The sequence below is a fragment of the Globicephala melas genome, chromosome 4 (assembly GCF_963455315.2).
Source record: "Globicephala melas chromosome 4, mGloMel1.2, whole genome shotgun sequence".
In the NCBI taxonomy this organism is placed as follows: domain Eukaryota; kingdom Metazoa; phylum Chordata; class Mammalia; order Artiodactyla; family Delphinidae; genus Globicephala; species Globicephala melas.
The window spans coordinates 72112719-72131795 of record NC_083317.1 but is presented as its reverse complement, the minus strand read 5'-3'; the positions used below and the strand labels follow the sequence as shown (position 1 = coordinate 72131795).

Genomic DNA, 19077 nt, shown 5'->3' with positions numbered 1-19077 from the left:
CCCGTGGTTAATGGCTGTTGTAGATAATGGAATTTGTAGGATGCCAATACAGAACATTTCCATCATTGCAAAAAATGCTACTAATGGACAGTGTGGGCTGCTTAGAGCCCACACTGGTCACTGTTAATAGATGAGCCTTGTCGTGACTGGTATGTCACTGGGAAAAATTACCAAACAGTACATTTTATCCAACACAAGAGAACACACATTTATAAAGGCATTTAGTTTATTTTTCAAAAAAATATTTTTGCTAGAAGGTTTGAGTGATTTTTACATGATCACAATCTTTAAATAATTTTTTTCTAACCAAAAGGTACCATTTAAGTGGACAGCTTGTCTAGATTTGCTTTTGTTAACACCCAAATACAATTAGCACTTCTGATGGCATTCCCTAGGTCTTCTTAATTATCTACAGGCCAGGAGGCAGAGCCTAGCACAAAACAAAGTATGTGCTTTACACCTGCTGATTAGTTCAGTTGCATAACAATTAAGCAGAGCAGGTAATCAGGATATCTAATTCACACTATTAACACACTGGTTCTCGCCTGAAGAGTCTGATTCACCCAGAGCTCCCAATTATTCCTCCTAACCCAGGGAAGTAGTATACCACAACTGCAAAGAAAAGGGGCAGCTCAACTTAGGCTAGTGCTGGCTGTGTCCCAGTTAGGTCTGTTATTTTGTTCCAACTATGAATTCAAGGTGACCAATGTTAATCATATTCAATGATAAGTAGAAAACAAACTGCAAAGCCAAAACAAATGATTTGGGGATTACTGGCAGCAACTGCTGCTTCTCCCTTCCTTAAGTGCATCCCTTCCTTAAGAGAAGGTTGGTTCTCTATGATTCTTGAGTAGAACTTAACTAAAAGTTGAACTAAATCTACATTCATTGCTATAGATTTAACAAAAGGATAAAAGCAACTACAGACTGGTAAATTTGCTGATGGAGAGGACTGAGCAGCTTGTTGAAGGCACATCATAAGCAGCTTTTAGTTTGATAAGGCCTGCCCTCAACCCCAAAAGCATAAGGTCTGCCCACCTTGAGGGCACCCAAACAACTCAGTGCCAAGCTAGTGAGAGTAAAACAATGCCTGTCTCTTCTACCAACAGCCCAGACTGTATTTCCAAAATTTCTGTTGCAAGGAAGCCATTATTGCAAACATCAGGATAAAGGCCATTCTAAACTTAGGGCTTGGGCTAAATAGAGGTTTGCACCTAATCTCAAGATGGGGGGAAGCAACTATGTGTGCTGAAGCAAGTTTCGTGAACAACAGAGAAACATTTTAACCAGACTTAAAATATTTGACATTTAAGCTAAAGCATGCTGGACGATGTACCTCAAGGTGCCCTACTAAACTGGACGTGAAAGGCACCCTGGACTTGGGACAGCTCACCTTAGATTCTCTCTACCTCCCTGTTAAGAGCATGACCATTTCTCAGAGTGGAGGAAATGGCAACTGAAACTTTGGGCATTAAGATTTTGGCCAGAACACAATTCTGTCTCTTCTGTATGCCTCGTTCTGTCAGAGAGTGAGATACGAGATACGGAGCTCTAAAGTATAAGACATTTTAAATCAATAGTCTAGTTACCGATTACAAAAAAAAAAAAAAAGGCAAATGTCTCACATACAGGTTTGAAAAATCTCATGTTTGTATAATTATGCCTGAAAACCTCAAGAAGACACCCAACCCATTTTGTCACCTTTCCTAATGCTGATACAACCCTACCTGTAGCAGCACAAAGTGCCTCTAATAGCAGTCTTTTTAATGACTTGAAGCACAATAAAAAATACTGACCTGGTTTTATATTATACTAAGGAGTTTGAGTGACTAGGAAAGTGCTGGGGCTGTTTACAATGTAAACATTGGTGTTGGTGCTTGGAATGTCTGGGGATGGGAACCCTGCATGTAAACATGTTCTGACTCCACCCTCAACTGCTGGCAGTCAGCCCTACCTTATGGCCAAGTTAAACTGCACATTTTAGCTTTTTATTTTCAACACCTCACACCTAACAAGGCATAAACCAAAGCATCTTCTGCCATTTACTTGGTATTTTTCTGTACAAGCTTCTGAATTTCTTGTATACACGTTTGTTGTTTTTCCTCCCCCAGTTCAGAAAAGATGTAGTTTAACATGCATCTTTCCCTATTTCCTTTCCTTTCCAATATCACAAAACTTTGTTAGATTAAAGATGCAAGATCCATTACTTTAATCCTAATGCAGCCAAGGGTAATAAATCAGGACAGGGCCACTTCTGCCTTCCCCCAGAAGATGAGGTTCATGGAAGCAAAAAAAAGGACTCCTGTGCTAGAGTCTCAGGGTTGGTCAAGCAGAGGCAGATGAGCCCTGCATGCTGTTGAGATCACTAGAGAAATAAGAGGGAAAAAACTCATAACATTTGCTGTACTCCCACAGTTTCATGTCTCCCTTAATACCTTTCCTGTTCTCTCCTCTCCACCCACGTGCAAAATACCTGAAGTCAGTCTGCGGTTTTGAATGTTTATATTTTAAATACCCTTGAAATAGAAAGGTATTTGGCAAATCTGAATTTCTTCCATATGGGAAACAATTGCTGTAGAAAGGCTGAATTCTCATTTGTTTGACCACTAGTTTTGACCGATACTAATTTTTTAATGGGTCAAAACCAGAAAAATCCAGGGAATCAGTGTTCCAGCAAAAGCCTTTGTAAGATTAAAGCATTTATTATAAATGCTTCTTAAAACCAAGATTGAAATCTCTCATGTGTGAAGATAAATGGACCCTCAAGGTCGCTGTCTTTTTCTCATACCTTAATCAACTCTTCCCAAAGCAGGCACTGTGCTTACAAGTGTGCCTCCATAAATAGAACATACCAGTCAGTTTATGGCCACTTCCTTTTCACCCTTCAAAAGGAATGTGACTCACTTGGAGAGGGAAGTCAGTGTAAGGTGCTGCTGGTAAAAATAAAACAGGACTGGCTTTGTCTGAAACCCCTTCTAGCTACCCTTTACCCCAGGGAACATCTACTATTCTCAGAGTTACGTTGTATCAAAAACATCCTGCATTTTTATAGGTTCTGGAATTAAAATTTAAACCTGTATTCAGTTCACATCTAACTAAGTTTCAAAAGCTGCACCAAATCTACTAGGCTTTTTTTTTTTTTTTTAATACTCTGCACTGCATGCTCTGTCTATATGCATGCGTTTGGATAATAAATATTAAATATGGGGGGACACACACACACAGAATCCATAAAATTAAAAATGAAACCAAACTGAACATTAAAAAATAGTACATAGTAACTAGGGAAATGAGTAAGGGCAGAAAATAAATTTGAGGTAACAACAGTGGCCCAACACCACTGATCTGAAATATCTGTAAAAATTCAAATAAGTGTTTGGAGATTCAAGTAACAAACCATCTGCTCCAACTTGGTCAGACTTCCCAGAGTCCCTGCTGAGTTTCAGTCCATGAGCCGGCACTCACACAGCTCCTTGTAAATCCTCTTCCGCACTCGGGGCATGTCTTCTTGGGAAAACTGGAAAGGCTGCTCTAAGGCGAGGCACTTGCAGTACTGCAAAGGTCCCAGAAACACTTAAGTGGCACGTGGAGTTATGTACCAGCCTAATGTATTTTACTAGATGCAGACCTAATAGAATAGGGTCTAAGGCAAATGTTAAAGTTTGTTTAAACTCGTAAAAATGTTTTAAAACGTTTACCTCCAAATTATAGTCAATTTTCCAGGCAAGTATATGTCTTGGGATTCTCCCTCCCTCCCCACTCAATACTGTGAAAAGCCATACCGATGAAGGGGCTCCAGTTCTTGTAAAGGTGAAATCTGCTGAGAATGCAGCCAGACCTAACATGGCCTTTAAGTGAGAACTTGAATTTGTTTACAAACGTGAGTCTCATGAGTGAGCCCATCTTCCAAGATCTTCGGATATCTCTAAATTCATGGATTATGTACTATAATTTCCTTCATAAATGTGTAACAACTTTTTCAATAGCCCTTTGAGACCTAAGATCTACAGCATGAGAAAGCACAGTGTTTAAATGTGGCCCTTATTTAAAATCTAATTAGGTTTTACTCTGTGGTTAAAGACCACCTACCAATGGTTAGAAAAATATAGTTAATACTACCAATGCCAAGGGTCTATGAAACAGACAAATTCACATCAGTCTCCAATGTGGCTTACCAATAGCCTCTGATAAGACATGGATGATACCAATTATTCATCTTCAGCCTTAGAAGGTGATTCTTCCTAATGATAATATATGAAAATGCAGAACTACTGCTTCCCAACAACAAAGGAGGGTTGGGAGGAAAAGTGTTCTGTTATCTGTACCTAGTACCTGTATACATCAGAGGGATCCCACTTCTCCCTAAACCCAATAAATTTAATTTATAAATGTAAATACTGAAAAAACTATTTCTTTACCTGGAGCACAAATACTCCACAGTCACTGTCATTTTTCTGTTGTGGAATACACTACGGGGAAAAACAAAACGATCATTAAAACCAAGTATTCCTCTTCAGATAAGAAAAGCTGTTTTTAGGAAAAATGAGCGAGACAGGAAACTTGTCTGTATCCAAGACAGCTGGTGTGTACCTCTGGTATTCAAAGTGTTTGAGTTTATGGAGGCATCTGGCCATGAAAAGAGCTATCAATCAACCACAACTTAGAACATTTTGCCTAAATATGAGAAGTGGGAAATCAAATAAAATCCTATTTTAAAACTTCCATTTGGATAATTAGTTTTGCTATCAATTCACTGACAATGGAATCAAAATGGAATTGTGGATCAGAGAACGCAGTGCATGGCCTGGACTCTGAATACGTAGTAACAATGCTGCTTGGTAGTCTTCCCTTTTCATCTCATATTTCACAACTCTGTCCTATTCTTTTAAAGACATGGTAAAGGTAAGCAGTATGTTTTCCAAAGAACTGGTTACTGTACTCTGCCTAAAGTGTTGGAATATGAAAGATCCTGATTAAATTTAGAATACCTGCATACACTACTGGGTAAATTCAGAATATTCACAAGTTCAGTTCTGGTTTGAACTAATATACTAGGTTATTTAAAATACAAAACATAAGTTTAGAAGTTAGCATATAGTACAGTTCAAGGATAAACAAATAAGCCTTGTCCCTTTGGGTTTGGGTTAAAGGTTTATTTCAAGACCCTGCCTTTTTAACAGTGTCTTTGATCCGGATAGACCTGAGTTCAAAGACTTCACTCTGTCAATAGTTTTGATGGCCTTTGGGGAAGCTCACACCTAGGATTCAGCTTTCTCATCTACAATAAAGAGCTTCTTATCCCTAAATGACCTGCCTACCTCACAGACTGTAAGGATCAAATGAGATCATACATAGAAAAACACTATGAAAACAAAGCAGTGCCCATAAAACAGAAGACACTGATATTTGTGACAGGGTTAAAAGGCTAGGCCTGCTCACTCTGCCCCGCATACAGCTTTTATGTCTATGGCCAAACACAGTGCTGCTTCTAGACTGTTCAGACTGAAGCACTCAGGCCACTTGTCTTCCCCAAATGCCTGGAAAGCAGCCCAGTACACTTGCTCCCTTAGTGAATGCAAATAGTCATGTCAGTATTTCTCTGGGTCTACATGAGTCATCTGGAAATAAGAGCCATGAGGCAAGAGGCAGGTGCCACCAAAAAAATTTTTTTTTCCTTTTTTTCAACAGAGCAACTATATCAGCAGCAGCTGCCCCCAGGATGAAATGACTGAATTTATTTGCCCCAGCAGGCAGTGGGAAATTGGGCAGCCAGGTGATGAATACTGAACTGAGGTTTACTCTGAGCTGCCTCCCTGCAGCCTCTAGGCTCTCTATTGGTATCTTCATGATCAGTCTTCATGTGCTTTTAAAGACACCCACCCCTTAGACAATTCCAGCCCCTTGACATGCCTGGGTTTTCATTTTTATCACTTACTTACCTTGGTAACAGCAGTCTGCCAACCCTGAAGAAATTCAGGTCTATTTTTTTCTCTGGCTTCAGTCAGCAAATACTTTCTTATATTCTGGTTAAAAAGAAACCACAACACAGATGCTGTGTTCCATCAGTTGGTGAAAAATGGAACCTGCCCGCAGCAGACAGAAGCAAAGGAGGAGGCTGTGGCCCCACCACTGGGCAGAGTATGCATTAAAGAGTTTAAAGCTGGAACTTGATTTCAGACCTTTTTCAATTTATAGAGTGAAGGACTCAGACCTTCTGTACTGTATGCACTTAGACTGTGGACACTGGTATATGCTTTAATTAGATCTTTTTATGAGATGGTCAGCCTTTTCCAGGAGTAAGTCAACTTGCTGAATTTGAAACTTAAATAAATACTGGCAAAACAAAAAGAAAGCCTTAATTACTGCCAATGCCCAACAAAGGGAAGGAACCCATGGCAGAAATAACTAATAAATGAAATTTAAACATTCTAGCCTTAGATATACTCCATGTTTTTGAGGGCTGCAGGTAAAAGTATCATTCAGCTTCTAGAAAGTGATACTTAAAACCCATCCTGGATACTAAATACAGTCAAGTCCACTGCTGAATTCTCTACCAAGATGAAGCCTACTGAAGTTCCTAATTTTCCCTTATGCCCTCCACCTCTTTGTGTATCTTTCTCTGCCTATCTTTTCTAAGGGTGAAGTCAGAGGTTACATGAATTAAATTAACCCCCTGAAGGTGGAGCAGAAGTATGTATGTACATGTAGAAATACAAATATGTGTCTGTATATACATACATACATACATACACACATACACATATCTGCATATTCGTATTTTCTTTCCATATATAGTATCATTCTGCAACTTGCTTTTCCAAACTCAGTATGTCTTGGAGATCTTTCCACATTAGGACACAAAGATCTACTATATTCTTTTTAACTGCTATGGTCAGTTTAATGTTGTGAATATACTACAGTGTATGTATGTATTTAGCTATTCTGTTAGTAGAGCTAAATTTAGGTTGTTTTGACTTTTCACTATTATCAGTAATGCTGCAATGAACATCCTGGTGTATGCCCCATTCTTGTGTGCATATGCAAGTATTTTTATGTAGTATATACCAAGAAACAGAACTGGTATGTAATATGATATGTGTCTTTTTAATTTATAAGGCACTTAGAATTGCAATTGTTCCCCAAGGGGCTGTATCAATTTATACACTCCACCAGAAATTGAGAGTGCCTGTTTCTTACACCCACTTTAGTAACATCAAACTTTTCCTAACATAATAGGCAAAAAATGGAACCCTGAGGTAGTTTTAATTTGCATTTCCCATATTTCTGGTGAGGCTGAGCATCTCTCCATGTGTTTAATGGCTATTTGCATTTTTCCTAAAAATCACTTATTTTATCCTTTGTCCCTTTCTATTAGATCCTTCTTTTTCTTATTCATTTGTAGTTCTTTTTATATTCTGGATAGTGACTATTATCTATGTCACAAACATTTTCTCCAAATCTATCCCTTTTAACTTTATGACAGACAGAAGTTTTAAATGATGACATGGTCAAATTTATCAATCTGTTCCTTTAGGTCTTTTGCTTTTTTTGGTTCTGTATAAGACCTTCTACACGCTTTGTGTTTTATATTTAGGTCATTATTCCATCTGGAATTTGTTCTTATAAATAGTATGAAACAGAACCTGTATTTTACTTTTCCAAATAGAGAGCTAATTTTCCCAATGGCATATATCGAATAGCCTGTCCGTCCCCAACTTTATTATATACTAAGTTCCCACATATACATGAGCTACTTCTAGATTCTCTATGCTGTTCCACCAATCCACTTGTCTATTCCTAAACCAATATAATTAAAATAGCTTTAATTTTCAAAACTTTGTGATATGGTTTGACATCTAGTAGACCAAATATTCCTTTGTTCAGTTTTGATCTACTTCAAAACTATTTTAGCTGTTCATGCACATGAATTTTGCAATATGAATTCTAGGATGAGCTTATCAGGTTTCATTCAAAATCCTCCTGGGAAACTGATTAGGACAGAAATTAGTTTATATTAGTTTAGGGAGAATTAATCTCCTTCCGATACTGAGTGTGCCTGTCTTCCCATCTATTCAGATTTCCTTTAAATACTTTAGAGTCTTCATCTCAAAGAATGTCCCCATTTTTTGTTAGGGTATATTCCTGGGTAATTCATGTCTTTGCTACTTTTGAAAATGGAATCTTTCTGTTTTCATTTACATTTTCTAACTGTGCGGGATAATCAGGAAACAAACTGATTTTTCTTGCATTGTATCCCACCATCTTATTGAACTCTTATTAACTGAACTCTAATATTTTGCCAGCTGATTCTCTTGGCTATAATACACTCTACAGAAGTTATTTTGAAGATACAAGCCAATTTTAGCTCTAAGAGAAACCAAGGAAAATGATTTCTATCCACATTCAAAATGTAGTTTTAAGGGAAAGACAGAAAAAAATCTGATGAAATCCAAAACAGGTCATGTATCTCAGAGAGGGATCCAGATCGTGGACAGCTACCTCTTCCCACCTGGAGATTCCTCTTGTCCTTTTCTCTGCCAACATTTTTGACATGACATGACAGAAAATGATCATCTGTGGTACTGACTTCTGTTGTTCTATCCTAGAGCTGAGATACCATCTGGTCAATCACAAAATAAATGGGGAAAAAAAGCAGGGGGCAGTATATTAACTTACCTCTACACAAAACTTAAAATGAATGCCTTGGGAATCATAAAATGAAATAATTCGATTAGAGAGTGTCACAGTAATGAGAGACCAGTGGACTTCCAGGTGAATAGGAATCAACAGAAGACTCTTTTTAAACAAATCCACCTGATCAAGAAAAGAAAAAGAAATGTAGCCATCACCACAGGCTTTCCAAACCAACAACAAACAGCAGCTTCCATTTACTGACCTTTGACCTGTCCAAGGTCATAAAACTAGGAAGTGGTGAAGCCAGAATCTGAACCCAGATCTTAGTCTAAAGCCCATGTTTGTAACTAGTAAGCTAAAACACACAACAAGAAAATGAAGATAACAGAAAGCACTGTTTTCCATTTAACCTGCTAAACCTGTGTTTATTAACTACCTAAAATGACTTAGCCCCTTATTTTTAAGCCTAACTTATTTTCTTATATACATATTTGACCTAGAATCAATTCTTATTTAGGAAGGAATTGTGGTATTAGAAAACAACATAGCCTTGCAATATGATCACAGGCTCTGAAGTTAAGTCTGGTCAAGTTCAAATTGTAGCTCTGCCACTTATTGGTCAGATGACTTTGGCAATTTTCATAGCTTCTCTGTGCCTTGATTTCCTCAATTATAAAATACAGATAACAATAGTACCCACCTTATGAAGTTGTTGAGAGTGACAATAAATGTAAAATGCACAAAAGTGTGCTTAGCAAATTATATGTAGCCAATAAATCTTAGCTGTTATTATCACTATCTCAAATCTCTCAGATGTCGAAATTGAGAAAAAGAGCCTTGATAATTCTTCATGTCCTTTACATCCTCACTCACCCTTCATATCGTAATACATATCACTTAAAAATCTAGAAACATTCACTGTACCACTCAAAATCCCAGTTGTGGACTGGATGATAAAGTAGTAGGTACTCAATAAACATTTGTAAAAGAGTGAATGGATTTTTCTCAGGCATTTTTTGTATTTTAGTGATTCCCTGGGTTAAAACAATTACAGGGCTATTTTCTTCTTTAATTACTTATTTTATTTTATTTTTGGCTGCGTTGGGTCTTCGTTGCGGTGCACATGCTTCTCATTGCCATGGCTTTTCTTGTTGCGGAGCACAGGCTCTAGGCACAAGGGCTTCAGTAGTTGTCGCATGAGGGCTCAGTAGTTGTGGCTCACAGGCTCTAGAGCACAGGCTCAGTAGTTGTGGCACATGGGCTTAGTTGCTCTGCGGCATGTGAGACCTTCCTGGATCATGGATCGAACCCGTGTCCCCTGCACTGGCAGGTGGGTTCTCAACCACTGCGCCACCAGGGAAGTCCCTATAGGGCTACTTTAAACTAGATTCTTAGAAACTATTTCTCAAGCGTTCTTTGCTTTCTGATATTCAGATAATGTCCTGTTCTAGAAGAATCTTCTACCAGTCTACATGACCTTGTAACAAACCACTTCTGCTTTTCAGTTTCTGTATCCATAAACCTGAGAGGTGAGGTGGACAGGAAATACTAAATAGGATATACAATTGGTCCTTTCCAGCTCAAAAATTCTGAGTATCTAAAACAAGAAATCGTATTTAAAATACAGCATTAAATGAGACCAAATTTACATTTTTCTCAAAAAGAAACTTTTTTCTTAATTATAAATCAATTTTAAAATAAAAATTGCGAAATACAGATAAAAGATATATTTCAGTTTGTCTTTCCAGATCTTTTTCTTCTTTTTAATATATTAATGTTCACACACGCGCACACACCTTATTACATATATGTAATTAAGAATGATGTGTGTGGAGTGACTAAGATAGAAAAATAGAGGATGTGATGATGAAGAGTCTGGTTGTTAACAGGCTTTCTTGGATTGAGAGATAATGTCTAAACAAGACTGAGTTTGGAGCACATTTCTTCAACATGTGTAGGTTAAAGATTTCACTTGTCAGGTGGAGTGTGTATTGAGACTATGTATTGAGACTTGTGTATGAACAAGAAGGTAGGCACAAAGCCCTCTAGTTATCAGAGGATTTAGCTTCAGGAGAAATGGGGGGTTATCTACTCTAGATGGCAAAGAGCTGGGAGAGGCTCATGGGCTTGGCATGCTAATAAGGTAGAATTAGAAGATGAACTTTCAAAACGCATTGTTTACAAAAATCTTTCTCACTGAACTATGCCCTCTCTGTAGGTATTAAAAAAGTTGGTTTCTCATTTGCATAATAAAGAGGAGAGCTAGTAGTGGGAACTTATCTAATTCAAAGTTAGTACTTAAATTTCTAAGAAAAAAATATCTGAAACAGTAACAAGTTGTATATTGCCAAAAACTACAGGAAAAAATGAAATATAATGCCTTGATTTGGAGATGAAAAGAGCTTCAAATATATAAAGTACTTTAAAATTGTAGAAAATATAGTTCAAAATGATGAAATAAATGCTAAAATAAGAATATGCTACAGCAGGAGGGACAAAAAAAAAAAAAAAGAATGATGTGTGTGGTCAATTGTATTACTGATCTCAATTACTTGGTGTCCTCCCTGTAAGGATTATACAGAACTACCTATTACCATGTGGCTTCACTGCCCCTTCCAGCGGGAAAAATGTAGTCATATGATTCACTGTAAAGAGAAATGAATTTATCTCATGACCAAGCTGAAACTTCAAGAGCCATCATGTGGCCCTGAGACTGACATGTCTGAAGATTAGGTGCTGCTCCTTCAGTTTGGGTCCCATTAAAGGAATAAAGATGAGAAAAGACAGGATCATCTCCTTAGATATAGGGAAAAGCATCTGATAAAACTCAACATCCATCTATGATTAAAAGCTCTCAGCAAACTAAGAATAGGAGGGAATTTCCTTAACCTGGTAAAGAGCGTCTACAAAAAACCTACAACTGACATCATAAACAGTAGTGAAAAACTGAATGCTTTCCTCCTAAGATTAGGAACAAGGCAAAGGTGTCCTCTCTCATTACTTTTATTCAACAACGTACTAGAAGTCCTAGCCAGTGCAATAAAGCAAGAAAAAGATGGCATACGATTTGGAAAGGAAAAAATAAAACAGTCATTACTTACAGACATGACTTTCTATGAAATTCTCACAGAATCTACAAAAAAGCTCCTAAAACCAGTGAGTCTGACAAGTCACAGGATACAAGGTCAATTTACAGAAATCAATTGTATTTCTATATACTAACTGCAAACAACTGGAAGATAACGTTTTAAAAATTCTGTTTTTAGCAGTTTCATCAATATGAAACACTTAGGGATACATTAAAAAAAATAAGAGCTCACATGCCACAATTAAGGAGCCCAGCGGCTGCAACTAAGGAGCCTGCAAGTTGCAACTGAGGAGCACATGTGCTGCAACTAAAGGAGCTGGTGAGCCACAACTAAGGATCCCGCCTGCTGCAACTAAGACCCAGCGCAACCACGTAAATAAATAAATAAATACATGCAAGACTGTACACTAAGATTTATAAAATACTGCTGAGAAAAATTAAAGACTCAAATAAATGGAAAATATACCATGTCAGGGGCTAGAAGACTTAATACCGTTAAGATGTCCATTCTACCCAAATGAACATACAGATTAAACACAATCCCAATCATAATCCAGCAAGTTTTTTAAAAGTAGAGATTGACAAAATGATTCTAAAATTTATATGAAAATGCAAAAGGACCTAGAATTGCCAAAGCAATCTGGAAAAAGAAGGCTAAAGCTGGACACTTACACTGATTTTAAGACAAACTGTGAAGATAAAGTGATCAAGACAGTGTGGTATTAGCATAAAAACAAAGAGATCGATGCAAGAAAACATAAAGTCCAGAAACAGACCCATACATATGTTGTCCACTGACTTTCTACAAAGATGCCAAAGCAATTAAAGTGGGAAAGAGAAGCCTTTTCAGGAAATGCCAATGGAGGGAAAAAAAAAAAAAAGAAACTTGACCCCTACTTTGTATCTTACACAAAAACTGAGATGTACCAGAGATGTAAATGTAAAACCTAAAACTATAAAGCTGTTAGAAGAAAACATATGAGGCAAGTATTTTTTAGACTGGATACAGAAAGCAGAACTATAAAAGAAAAAAGTATGGTAAATTAGATTGCATCAAAATAAAAACCTCCATTCATCAAAACACATGTTTAGGGACTTCCCTGGCGGTCCAGTGGTTAAGACTCCACACTCCCAATGCAAGGGGCACTGGTTCAATCCCTGGTCAGGGAACTAAGATCCCAAATGCCTCACGGTGTGGCCAAAAAAAAAAAACAAAACACTTGTTTAAGAAATAAGTATAAAAGCCACAGACTGAGAGAAAGCAGTAAAAAAGTATAGATCTGACAAAGGACTTACAACCAGAACTCAATAATAAGCACTTCTTTACTAAAAAACTTTTCATTTTTTAAAAAAATTAATTTATCTATTTTTGGCTGTGTTGGGTCTTCATTGCTGCACGCGGGCTTTCTCTAGTTGCGGCGAGCAGGGGCTACTCTTCATTGCAGTGTGCGGGCTTCTCACTGCAGTGGCTTCTCTTGTTGAGTAGCACGGGTTCTAGGCACGCAGGCTTCAGTAACTGCAGCATGTGGGCTCAGTAGTTGTGGCTTGCGGGCTCTAGAGCGCAAGCTCCGTAGTTGTGGCACATGGGCATAGCTACCCCGCAGCATGTGGGATCTTCCTGGACCAGGGATCGAACCTGTGTCCCCTGCATTGGCAGGTGGATTCTTAATCACTGCGCCACCAGGGAAGTCCCAAAACTTTTCATTCTTATCATTCACCCATTTTTCTATTGAGTTGGTGAGGTCTTTTTCTTATTGATATGTAGAAGCACTTTATATATTTAAAAAATTAGTTCTGTGATTTGAATTGCAAATATTTTTCCCAGTTTACTGTTTGTCCTTTTAGGTAATTAATTCTTTTTTTTTTTTTTTTTTTAACGTCATCTGAGCTTTAAGTTGTACACAGAATGGACTTTGCTACTCTGAGATTATTTTTTTAAAGTTCTGCTATGGATTTCCTTTGTACTTCCACTGTTTCACTGTCTTGTTGCATTCAAATCCTTGGTCGTTCTGTAATTTATCTTAATGTAGTCTAATTTAGTGAGTACTTAATTCTTCTTTCATTTTTTCTTTAATAATAATGCATTTATGGCCATTATTTTTTCCTCAAAACAGCTTTCATTATGTTCCATAGTGGTTGGTAAGATGTGTTCCCCTTTCTATCCTTTTCTAGACAGTTTGTATATAATTTCATTTTTTATTTTCTTTTAGACCCAGGGGTCATACCAAGGGTTTATATCTAGTGCAATTTTTTAATTACGTTTTTTTAGTCATCTTTTAATATTTATTTTTAATTTAACTGAACTGTGATTAAGGAATAGTGTAATAATTTTCTTTGTGGCCAAGTACATGGTCAATTTTTTACAAATGTTCCTTAGATATAGGAATAAATGTATATTCTCTTTTTGAGGGGTATAAAGATCTAGTATATATCTATTAAACCAAAAGCACTGGTTGTATTATTTTTTATTTATGATCTTATTTTTTATCTACTAGATTTGTCCAACTATGAAAGAGGTCTCCCATTATCACTATTTACCAAGGTCTCCTAGCTTTTGTAATCATTGTTACATCTCCTATGTATTGAAGTTTTATCATACAGTGTACTTTTCACCTTAAATTCTACCTCATCTGCTGTTAATACTGCTATTCCTCCTTTTTGCTTGCCACTCCTTTCTTTTGGTTTGCATTTGCCTAGTACCTCTTTACCTGTCACTTTACTTTCAAGCTTTCTTTTTCATATTATTTTATGTTTACTCCTCATACACAGCATATAGCTGGATTTTCTGATTTAACCCAATCTGAGAGGGTCCAGAGGATGGAACAATTTAATTTATTCTATTTAATGAAATGACTCACATATTTATACTTTACTTTATTCCTTCATTCTCATGTTGTTTATTATTCAGGAATTCTTCCATGAGTATATATTTTTCCATGCTATTTACAAGGCATACCTTGTTTTACTGTACTTTGCAGATATTGCATTTTTTATAAATTAAAGGTTTATGGCAACCCTGCATAGATAGTCTATTGGCACCACTTTTCCAACAACATTTGTTTACTTCATGTCTCTGTGTCACATTTTGGTAATTCTTGCAATATTTCAAATTGTTTTATTATTATTTTATTTGTTATGGTTATCTGTGATTAATGATCTTTGATATTACTGCTACAACTCACTGAAGGCTAAGGGGATGGTTAGCATTTTTTTAGCAAAAAAGTATTTTTAATTAAGGTATGCACATTATTTTTTAGACATAATGCTATTGCAAACATAAGGGACTACAATATAGTGTAAACATAACTTTTATACGCACTGGGAAACCAAAAAATCCAGTGACTCACTTTATTGCAATACTCACTTTATTGTGGTGGTCTGGAACCAAACCTACAATATCTCCAAGGTATACCTGTCTAACCTTTCTCTAATCCATACTACATATGATCATCTTTCCTCAGCTATGTAACTTTTCCTGGTTAAGTGGCATCCTATTATATGTATGTACAGTTTTAATTTGACCAATCCCCTACTAATTAGTTGTCCTCAATTTTTCTAATATAAACACCACCACAGCCCATCCAGTGGCACAAGCCACATACTCAGAAGTCATCTTTCACACTTCCTTCTCCTTCATTCCCATAACCTACTCATCACCAAGTTCTGTTATTTTACTCCCTAGGTCACACTCATATTTGTGTACATCTTCCATCTCTACCATTCTAATTTAAAGTATCATCAATCTGCAGTAGCCTCCTGTTCTACCCACATCAACTTTGCTCCCACACTTGTCCATCTTCTTCAGTGCCACTAGAGTAGACTACAAATTGGATGTCGCCACCTACAACCCTTCAACAGATTCTTACGCATTTTGGATAAAATTCAAAACACAGACCTCAAGACCCTGATCTCTGCATCAGATCCACTTTATGTCACTCTCTTCTTTGCTCTGCATTCCAGCTACACTAGTCTTCTCCCATGCTTCTACCATCACAATATAAAAATGATGACCACTTAATGTGTGTTTATCATGTGCTTAGTGGTTTACATGCATTATCTCATTTAATCCTCACAAGATAAATAAAACTGATATTCCTATTTTATAGATGATGAAACTAAAGATTAAAGGAATTAAGTAATTCACCCAAGGTCTTACAACCAGTTAAGTGGCTGAACCAGGATCTGAACCCCAAAAATCTTATATGTTCCAGTATAATGTTGTAAGTCATAATTCTAGTTATTACTTTAAAATGTATATCTCAGAAATAACTAAATTTCCTTGTCAATTGCATTATTATGAACTTTCATCAAATCTTTAACCATGGTCATTTTTAACTCTTCTGTCATTTACAGACAGTTCTGGGTGTACTCTGATGCTTTTGCAAATATGCTCCTATAAAAGGGTTTCTTTCATCTTCAAGGAATTCATGGAAAAGACTCTGACAAGTACAGGTTTCTGGTCACTGACTATACTGCTGAACTGAATGAATAAGCATTTTCAGAACTCTAATGGAAAACTGATGAACTCATAAAACTGCTAACAAAAGATCAAGATAAAAAAAAATTAATTACATGGGACTGAGTGAACTGATGAGGATGATTATAATTTTTGTGACTTTGTTTGAATAAAAAAAAAAAGTCCCGGGCTTCCCTGGTGGTGCAGTGGTTGAGAGTCCACCTGCCGATGCAGGAGACATGGGTTCGTGCCCCGGTTTGGGAAGATCCCACATGCCGCGGAGCGGCTGGGCCCATGAGCCATGGCCGCTGAGCCTGCATGTCCGGAGCCTGTGCTCCGCAACGGGAGAGGCCACAGCAGTGAGAGGCCCGCGTACCGCAAAAAAAAAAAAAAAAAAAGTCCCAAAGGACTCAGGGGCAAAAAAATATACAAATCAATTTTCACTGCAAAGTAAAGGAGCTGTTACAGTGGAGGATTACTGGACTGAATGTCAATATTATGACATAGTATGAGTGTGTTTCGTGTTTGGTAATTGCAATCATTGTTGCTTTTGTTGTGGTCATCCATTTACAATGCTTGGTGTCTATTTATCTCTTGTAAAAATAAAATACAGTGTGTGTGTGTGTGTGTGTGTGTGTGTGTGTGTGTGAAAAAAAAAAAAAGGATCTGAACCCAGGTCTGAATCCTGAGTTCATTATATCTATTTCCCCAGATGTGCATTCTTCAACCACATATAGTTTATCTTGCCACTACTGATGATGCCTTGAACATATTACCTATATAGCAATGTTCAATCAGGTGTTTGTACTTTGCAAAAAATTATTTCCACCCACAACTACGTAAGACAAGACTTACTCCTAACTTCTCTAGCCCATCCAGTATAAAAAGTGAAAAGTTGCAGTATCTCTAGACCTATGACTGTGAATTTTGAACTTGTTGGTAATTTCAAAATATCAAAAATAGTATATAAATAGGCTTTTAAAATAATGTTTCTGACAGTCAATGAATACTGAGAGAAATTAAGGTTGGAAAGTACCTTAGGGATTGCTCTAATTTATCATTTTGTTTTATAAATAAGCAATCTGAAGCCCAAATTAAGTGTCTTATCTAAGTTGTACAGCAAGCTAATAGCAATGTCAGAACCATGAACTTCCAATCCAGTGCTTTCTGTTATAGCAGATTCCAATGAACTGGATAGACTCAAGAATTTTACTAGTGTCTTGTCTTTCAAGCAAAAAGATTCCTTTGCGATGACCTAGGGGGTGGGATACGGAGGGTAGGAGGGAGGCTCAAGAGGGAGGGGATATGGGGATATATGTATGCATATGGCTGATTCACTTTGTTGTACAACAGAAACTAACACAGTATTGTGAAGCAATTATACTCCAATAAAGATCTATAAAAATAAAATTAAAAACTAAACATAATCAAATGATGATGATAAAAAAATAAAAAGCATTCAAAAGAAACAATAAAAAACTTACACTGAAAAGCCTGTTTCTAATTAACATCATAATTGGCAATAAAGTTATCCTTCCACTCAAAGTGGCTTATCATCTGCATTTCAAATTTAGAATAAAAAAGAAATTAAAAAAAAGAAATAAAGAGAATACCTTTTTAGTCCATCTTTTTACTCCATTATATCCTTTGGTTACCAGCTGTCTATGAAAAAAGCTGTTGAAGAAGTGAACCTAGAAAGACATCAAATACAAGCACTCAGGTTATATTAAACTGTGCCAAGACTTAACTTCACAAGAAAATGGAAATTTTAAAATCCCTGAATGTAAGATGGACCAAAAAATGAGGAAAAGTTTCTTCTTAAAAATAATGACCAAAACATACATTAACCAGTTCAAAGAAGACTGTTTCAAATTTTCATTAGGATGACCTCACAGATGTGGTTGGTCTATAGTCAGAACTGGAATGGGGCAGTAAATAAATTACCTGAATCCAATCAAGTAAAGAAGCAACCTGATAAATCTCGTCAAATCAGGTGATAAAGTTGAAACAGGCTATGAAAGAATCAGGTAACAATTACTTTGAACTCAAGGGATGTGGAGTACAAAACTAACCCCATCTGAAGGATGTGGATTTGGAGACTCCCATAGTCATAACAACTATAAAAAGGCTTTAGCATGATCATTTCTAGCACTGAAAAAATTACCCTAGTCGTATGTAGCATCATGTCCTGCATCCTTGGCTTTTTCAAAATTCTGGCTTATAAACGAGTATGAGCTCACCTGATATGGTAAACATACTACAGTCTTAAAGTGTTCACTCTAACTTTGACTCACTTGAGATGATAAAACTGTTCCCTTAGTGCTGAGGTTCTCAGGGTGTGGTCATCAGACCAGCAGTATCAGCATCACCTGGGAACTTGTTAAAAGGGAAATTCTCAGGCCCCACTCCAGTCCTACTAAAACAGAAACTATGAGGGCAGGGCTCAGCAATCTGGTTTCTGAGGATTCTGATGCACATTCGTTTTGAGAATCACACAGTTTAAGATATTAATAAAAAAGGCTTGTAGTAGCTATCTCTAGACAGTAATCCTCAAACTTTGAGTCCTTCAGAATCTGCAGGGCTTGTTAAAACACAGACTGCTGAGCTCCACCTCCAGTTTCTGATTTAGTAGGTGTCGGTTGGATCCAAAACTCTGCATTCCTAGTAAATTCCCAGGTGATGCTGATGCTGCTGGTTTGGGGACTATACTTTGAGAACCACGGCCTTGGTTAAGTGTCCTTTTCATCCAATGAAGGTTTAGAATTAAATGTAGTGGTAATGAAGGGAAATTATACTCTTGAAATTAATACTTTTATGTTAAAAATCATCTGGTGTTTAAATCTAAACATACAGGTGTATGTTTAGATTTCTGATGATTAAGAGAATTTGATAAAATAGA

General features: G+C 36.9%; 1 protein-coding gene across 5 annotated transcripts in view; it reads right to left on the bottom strand.

Moving 5' to 3' along the window:
• Positions 1 to 187: 187 nt before the first annotated feature.
• SENP5 (SUMO specific peptidase 5) overlaps positions 188 to 19077 on the bottom strand; it is a 41372-nt gene continuing 22482 nt past the window's right edge. For 3 of the 5 annotated variants that reach the window (XM_030859832.2, XM_030859833.2, XM_060298230.1), the window contains exons 6-10: positions 17792 to 17869; positions 8677 to 8814; positions 5940 to 6023; positions 4419 to 4469; positions 188 to 3553 (exon numbers count right to left, since the gene is read on the bottom strand). In XM_030859832.2, coding sequence (XP_030715692.1) covers positions 3443 to 3553; positions 4419 to 4469; positions 5940 to 6023; positions 8677 to 8814; positions 17792 to 17869 — 462 coding nt within the window. In that variant the 3' untranslated portion in view covers positions 188 to 3442. The other 2 variants (XM_030859835.2, XM_060298229.1) reach the window with 2 other exon arrangements.